This window comes from Alosa sapidissima, chromosome 1, assembly GCF_018492685.1.
Source record: "Alosa sapidissima isolate fAloSap1 chromosome 1, fAloSap1.pri, whole genome shotgun sequence".
NCBI classification, from domain to species: Eukaryota; Metazoa; Chordata; class Actinopteri; order Clupeiformes; family Clupeidae; genus Alosa; species Alosa sapidissima.
Genome location: NC_055957.1, coordinates 46,126,535 through 46,134,008, shown reverse-complemented (window position 1 = coordinate 46,134,008; position 7,474 = coordinate 46,126,535). Strand labels below are relative to the sequence as shown.

Below are 7,474 nucleotides of genomic sequence, written 5' to 3'. Positions count from 1 at the left end.
TTAAAAAAACGCATGGCAAACAATGAACAATGTAAGAAGGAAAAGTTATGTGAAAAATCCTTTTAAATCGCCGTGGTAGACAGCAAGGATGTTCTAAAGAATCTTCTAACTCATTGGAATTGTATAGTAACGTAACGTTGGAAACAAAATAATTTCTAATGAACTGCGCCTCCATGGTTTCCAATAACAAACAAGGATAAACTTTGGTCTTCACACCAAAATACGGGCAGCTGACAGGATCAAACTCACCATCATCCAGATAACATTTTATGGTCCTCATAATTGCCTGCTGCAAGGTGAGTTTGTTTCTTGAGCATGCAGTGACATAGGCTGATTAATTGTTGTCTAGTTTAAGATTTTAGGTAAGGCTTTAGGTAGGCCTAAGTAATTTAACGTTACAGAGGCTAAGGTAACTTAGGCCTATGCATAGATACATCAGTTACTTACAAAAATGTGTTTTACATTATCCTGAGGTCAGGTCGCAGAGACAAACGGCAGTCATGTCAGGTTTTTTGGATGTAAACATTTTTTGTAATTTAGCTAGTTTGATTTTTTCCTCTGTTCAGAAGAGTGTTGCCAATGTGAATGTACCAACTTGAAACAAAGATTCTGCAATACTTTTCAGTAACCTTGGCCAGGACAGTTGGTGTTTTCATTATCAACACATCATTTACCCGAAACTGGAACATGAGGAAGAAGAGGCCTCCAGAGCAGGTGTCTGTACTTCAGGCAGTTAGAGTCTCCCAGGCACCAGAGAAACTCGGAGAGAAAGACTCAGGGTGGCCCAACAGGGCATCTGGAAAAGGGGACACAGAGGGGTTCAGAAGGCGTGGTCCGACTGGACAGGTCGACGCTGTGCATGGGTGTGGGGACAGGAGGCAGCCCAGTCAGTCAGGCCCTAGGCCCGGCAAAGTGGTGCTGCTGAGAAGAGGTCCAACAGGCTCCACTGTTAGCAGCAGCAGCACCACCACCACCACCACCAATAAAAAAGTCACGCCAAAGAAGAAGGTGGAGTGGATCCCCTACACATCTGCCCCCTCCAGCCCAGTGCTCAGCTCTGTGTGGCTCTACAGGCATCGCAGGAAGTGTACCGAGCACAGAGAGCCCAGTCCCGCAGCCCCCACAGACCAGCTTGACAACTTCAGCCTAAACCAGCCCCTCCTCCCCATGGACATGGAGAGACCGGGCGCCGGGAAGGGATCCCAAGTGCTGGGGTTCAGAGCTGCCAGCTGGACTGAGAGCAAAGCAGCTCCGGAGGCCTGGGGACAGGAGTGTCAGGAGCCTTGGGTGTCCAGATACCCACCCTCAGTGGGGCCCAGGGAAGAGGCCGAGGCTCAGGCGGAGAGCCCCGACCAGGATGGGGGTTGTTACTATAGCGCTGCTCCGGGCTCCAGTGGGGGTATGATGCCTTTCCGGCGGAAGAAGAGCACCAACCTGCGGCCAAGTGTGTCCTGGGCAGACGACGACTACTGGGCCAGCTGGGACGACTGGAATGTGGTCATCGACTGGGGGGACAATGGACCCTCTAAGCGCAGGGGTAGGAACCGCAACCGGGAGGGCAAGAGAAGCAGCAACCGTTGGGGTAACAAGGGCTGCCAGAGGTGACCACGGTAACAGCAGTCAGTGGTGGTGTCTCTGGTGTGCACATACGACGGCCATCTGGCTAAACTCCTCTTTTGTCTGGATGACATTTTAGAAGTAGACACTGATAATAAAGAGCTATATTTTTTTTATTTTAAAAAGTGTCCTTGAATTTGGTTGAGTTCAGGTGTCAATGTTAGATGATGTGCTGCAGTGCCCCCATGTGGGATAAGGTAGAGTAACTTGTACTGTATTCTGATTTGTTTGAGGCCTGTAGCCAATCAAATCAATGCAGTTTAGTTTTAAAACATAACTGGTTAATAGTCTGAGAAATTTCAAATGTGGGTGCACCAAACAATAATTCGAATGATTTTAAATGCCAAGGAAGATTTTCTTTTCAAAATCCATTATAAGTCAGGATGTCTCTGGATATTAAACTCTCAGATGAAAGTTACTGAAATTGTTCAGGATGGTTTGTGACTATGAAATTTCCACGAGAACCCAACCAAAATTATGCACTTATCGTCAACCTTTTGAGGACAAGTGCTACATTAATTTCTACAGAAACACAAATAAAAACAACAGTCAGTAAAGGCCTAAACAGTACAAAGAATTATTCGACTACTTTGGTCATTTTGTTTTACATAATGTGGCATATGTTTATTATTTACATTACAGCGGCCTGTACAGTTGCAGAGGTTATGTTGTGAAACCCATGAAAAATGGTAAAATGGTGGCCACAAGTGAAGAGCAGCCAAACTGAGAGTAAAACCATGTGTATAGCAACACTTGCATTGGATCAATGAATTTGTGCAACCAAACTTCAGATGATTCATCCCCGACACACAGAGGCAGACAGTGACAGGAAGGCCTCCGATATGTGAAATCCAACCACGGCAGACAACACATGAGATTATGCATAAACAATGTTGTTCACTTGCGAAGAGTCAATCATAGTCCACTGTTGGTCACTGTTCCACTGGACTCGGGACCATTTTACTCACAAATACCTCCATTGGGTAACTGTTCCTGAGTAATGCTTTCATGTACACAGACATTTTTAATGTATTTTTTTTTTCTTTTTTATAAGAAAAAATAAATCTGTCCATCCCAGTCTTTTTTTCTTTATGGTGGAGTCAAACGGTCATTCCAGCATATCTTCTTTCAACTATAATCAAAGTGAAAAAATAAGGATTTTTCCTTTTAATAAAATACCCCTGGCTGCCCTTCCTGCTGCCTTTCCTTCATTACTTTTCAGAGCCAAACTGTCTTATTTCTTTCTGGTTTCTGTGAATGTAGTGTCTTTTGCGATACTCGTGTGGACATAAACATTTTCTTTTTCGACAGTTATACCAACAAATGAACAAGCAAACAAAGAGCAAACCACAATCATCTGAGGGCTCTGACCACGCAAGAAATGACAACCATGCCCAGGAGCTCTTCTTGAATGCACCTCACTGCTTTCTTTTTTTATTTACAGCAGTATTTCAAATGATCTTGAAATTAAGCGCTGACATCTGAATCCAAAGGCATCTAAAATACTTCTCCTGTGTCTGATAGAAAAACAAAAACAAAAAAAGACAAAAACGAGCAATCGGTGCGATTGGCAGATCTGATATCCAGAGGATGATTAGTAGGATTTTTTTTGGATTAGAAAAAATAAAGATTAGAGACAAACATGTAAAAACATCTCTACAAACGGCAATAACCTCTTTTTTCTGAATGACAACATATCAACTATGTACAAAAAACATCAATAATATATTTATATATACTTTTCATTTCTATCCCCACTAAAATATATCAAAGCAGCAACTATTGGTCAATCTGAGGAACCCCTGTCAAATGTTCTGAAAACAGTTTAAATATCCTTCAGCTGTAATGTAAGAACACAAGAGGAAAAAAAAAAACTGAAAGAAAAAGTAAATAAATTAAAAAGTAATGTCCCAAAAAAAGAAAAAAAAGAAAAAAAAAAAAAAAAGACTGTTCATTCTCTGTTAAGGTTTGGAATACTGGAGGAGAAAAAAAGCCGGGGGGGGGGGGGGGGGTTCCCAGCACACACCTCTCATCCGCACTGCTCCCCCTGGGAAGAGTTTTGTTCATGGATGGGTGGAGCAGGACCATAATCCCACAGTTCCCAAAAGCTTCCGGTTGTTTGCCACTGACACTTCGGAGACAGAAAGCAAGACACACACACACACACACACACACACTCACACACCTCTACTGTATGTTCATAGGCCACAGAGACGATAAGGCCACTTCAGCTCCTGGAGAAAAATCCAGCATGGGAGGGGGTTGGATTGTGATTGTGTGTGTGTGTGAGTGTTTGTGTAAGGGGCCCATGGTGGACAGTCTGTTTAAGGTGGTGTAGTTAAGCAGCCTTTTTGGTTTTTTTTAATGAGGTTAATTTCACAGTTTGTTCCATCTGACCAGTCCTGGAAACTTGGCAATATTTATTTTTTTTTTTTTAAAAGGAAGAAAAAACAAATCTGAAGTCAGGTGAGAAGCAGAAACGTCCATTTTCAGCTCAAATACAAAAAGAGGGCCAGCTCACCCTGCTTTGTCAGACTGTTGCAGCAGAGAGGATAGAAGAAGAAGAAGAAGAAGAAGAAGAAGAAGAAGAAGAAGAAGAAGAAGAAGAACAAGAAAAAGTCCTGAGATCATTTGATTTGTTTTCTGAAGAGCCACTGTAGAGCGTGATAAAAGTGAAATCTATAAAACAACGAACCAAAAAAAAAAGGAAATATATAGCTGTGTGTTTCTGTGATTTAGGGGGTCTGTGGGATGGGGGGGGGGGGGGGGTTGTGTGTGTGTGTGTGTGTGTGTGTGTGTGTGTGTGGGGGGGGGGGGGGGTTGTCAGGAGCGAGAGGGCAATATCAGGAGGGGCTGGAGCGCGGCAGGGATAAAATGCGTCCGTTCTTTTTGCCGCCGTTCATATGTGTGTAGGGCACATGCTCCTCGTAGCTGCCCCTCAGGCCTACTGACGAGCCCTCGTCCCCGGCCAGGCTGGCCTCGCGCTGCGAGTAGGACGATGGGTCCAGCGGGATGCTCTCCATGTTCTCCAGGTCCATGTCGAAGTCCTCGGTCTCTGGAGGCTTGTTCTCCTCACTGTAGTAGAAGGAGACCTCCTGGAAGGAGGGGTGCAGGTCCTTCCGGAGCATCTCGATGATCTCCTGGAAGGGTGGCCGCATCTTGGGGTTGTAGTGCCAGCACATCTGCATCAGGCTGTGTCTGCAGTGGACATATGGGGGTGAGTTGAAGTGAACTCACTAATGACAGAGTCTCAGTCATTTACCGGTGAAACAGACCATAATATTTCAGCACTTGTCCATGTGCTTTTTACATTTACAGTTATCTATTTAGCAGACACTGTTGTCCAAAGTGACTTACATATGACAATTACAACCCCAAAACAGAAAAAGTTGGGACATTGTGTAAAATGCAAATAAAAACAGAATGTGATAATATACAAGTCTCGTAAACCCCGTAAACAAGTCGTGCTATTTATCAGCAAAAAGGACATAGACAATATATCAAATACTGAAAATGAAAATTTGGACTATTTCATGGAAAATATGTTAATTTTGAATTTGATCCCAGCAACATGTTTCAAAAAAAGTTGGGACGGGAGCATATTTACCACTGTGCTGCTTCACCTCTTCAAATAACAAAATTCTGTAAATGTTTAGGAACTGAAGAGACCAATTGCTAGAGTTTTGAGAGTGAAATGTTGTCCTATTACTCCCCGATATAGGATTTCAGTTGCTGGGGTATTCTAAGTCATGTTTTTCATTCCATTATGCACCTAATTTGACAAATCTGGACTGCAGACAGGCCATTTCAGCACCTGGACTCATCATTTATGGAGAAATACTGTTTAATTATGTGCAGAATTCATTTTGGCATTGTTTTCCTGAAATATTCAAGGTCTTCCCTGGAAAAGACATTGCCTGGATGGCAATATATGTTGCTCAAAAGCTGTATAAGTCATTCAGAATTGATTGAGCTTTGTCAAATGTGCAAGATGCTCATGCTGTAGGCACTAATGCTCCTCCACACCATCATAGATGTTGGGTTTTGAACTGAGCACTAAAGCAAGTTGGATAGGTTGGATACTTGGAAAGGCCCTTTCCTCTTTAGCCCCGATGAGTCCATGATTTTAAAAAAGAATGATTGGTCTAACCATAGGACATTTTTCCATGTTACCTCAGTTATTTTAAACAAGCTGAGGCCCAGATAAGACTGTGGTATTTTCTGTATCATGTCTCAATACAATGTTGGCTGTTTTGATTGTTACAATTTTGGCTGTAGTTTTTGAATTGAGTATCAAACTGTGCACATAGACAATAGTTATCAGGGGTTTTCCTGAGCCCCAACATTGACAGGTCTGGAAACAGGTCTGGTGTTGATGCAGTGCCATCTGAGGTCCAAAAGACCATGGCCATCCAATATGTTTTTCAGCTCTTTCCCTTGTTTGCAAAGATTTCTCTGGATTCTCTGAATGTTCTAATGATATTATGTCCTGTAGATGATGAACTCCCCAAATACTTTTCAATTTCATCTTATGAAACATTAAAATGACATTGTTTCGTCATTTGTGCACACAGGTTTACACAGAGTAATGAATACACCTACACCCCTATACCTTTACTTCTAAGGGACTGCCACTCTGGGATGCTCTTTTTCATACCCAATGGTGTTGCCAGTTACCCTAATTAGTTGTGAAATATTCCTCCTTTTGTTTTCTTTATCATTACACAACTTTTCCAGCATTTTGTTACCCCCGTCCCAACTTTTTTTGAAGCATGTTGCACGTATCAAATTCGAAATTAACATATATTTTCCATGAAATAGTCAAATTTATCATTTTCAACATTTGATAAGTTGTCTGTTTCCTTTTTGCAACTAAATATGAGTTTAAGAGAGTTGCAGATATTACATCCTGTTTTTATTCACATTTTACACAACGTCCCAACTTTTTCTGTTTTGGGGTTGTATATAACAAGGGATTACATCGTCTCTGGAGCAACTTGGGGTTAAGTTCCTTGCTCAAGGGCACAACGGTGGAAGCCGGGAATTGAACCCACAACTTTCAGGCTACTGCTCGCCAGCCCAGCTCCTTAACCAATACACTACCACCTACACTTTCAAATCGCATAGCACAGTGCAGAACACAAAGAATATAAACAGTCCTTTCTGTTCCTAAGATCTCAGAATTCACATCAGATTTCTTAAGAGAGCGTGGACCCTGTGCTAGGAGATACTCACAGGCGGTCTGGACAGTTATCGGGCCGGTCCAGGTATCCCCCCTCCATGACGAACTTGAGGACCTGCTCGTTGGACAGGCCCTGGTAGGGCTGCTCCGCCAGTGTACTGATCTCCCACAGCACCACGCCAAATGACCTGGCAGCAGGGGAAACAACCACACATACACAAGCACACAGAGAGAGAGAGAGGGGGGGGGGGGGGGGTCAATGTCTTTGACCAACACATTCACAAAAAAAAAAAAACACTTTGGCAAAATTCATCCACACACAGAGAACTCTACCATTTTAGCAGGCGGACAGGCGCGCGCACACACACACACACACACACACACACACACACACACAGAACTGCACCGGTTGACAAACTCACACACAGAACTCCATTGCTTTGACAATGTGTGTGTGTTTTAGCTCACCAGCAATCTGAATGGGCGGTGAACACCCCATCCTTTAGGGACTCAGGGGCCATCCACCTAACAGGCAGCAGACCCTTCCCCCCCTTTCTGTAATAATCAGTCTCATAAATGTCTCTCGTCATCCCAAAGTCTGGAAAAAACACACAACAAAGAAAGAAGCAACATTGAGAAGTCAGCAGATTGGTCAAATTAAGTCTTAAGTGAACA

General features: G+C 43.1%; 2 protein-coding genes across 2 annotated transcripts in view; one reads left to right on the top strand and one right to left on the bottom strand.

Moving 5' to 3' along the window:
- Positions 1 to 142: 142 nt before the first annotated feature.
- Positions 143 to 1,742, top strand: LOC121708113. The gene is made up of 2 exons (XM_042090966.1): positions 143 to 296; positions 626 to 1,742. Exon 2 carries the CDS (start codon positions 688 to 690, stop codon positions 1,603 to 1,605), a length of 918 nt encoding a protein of 305 aa, XP_041946900.1. The 5' UTR covers positions 143 to 296; positions 626 to 687; the 3' UTR covers positions 1,606 to 1,742.
- A 967-nt stretch (positions 1,743 to 2,709) lies between these two features.
- Positions 2,710 to 7,474, bottom strand: part of insra (insulin receptor a) — a 61,600-nt gene continuing 56,835 nt past the window's right edge. Inside the window, exons 19-21 of the mRNA XM_042090197.1 lie at positions 7,268 to 7,397; positions 6,853 to 6,987; positions 2,710 to 4,815 (exon numbers count right to left, since the gene is read on the bottom strand). Of these exons, the coding sequence (XP_041946131.1) occupies positions 4,461 to 4,815; positions 6,853 to 6,987; positions 7,268 to 7,397 (620 nt within the window). The 3' untranslated portion in view covers positions 2,710 to 4,460. The remainder of the gene's footprint in view (positions 4,816 to 6,852; positions 6,988 to 7,267; positions 7,398 to 7,474) is intronic.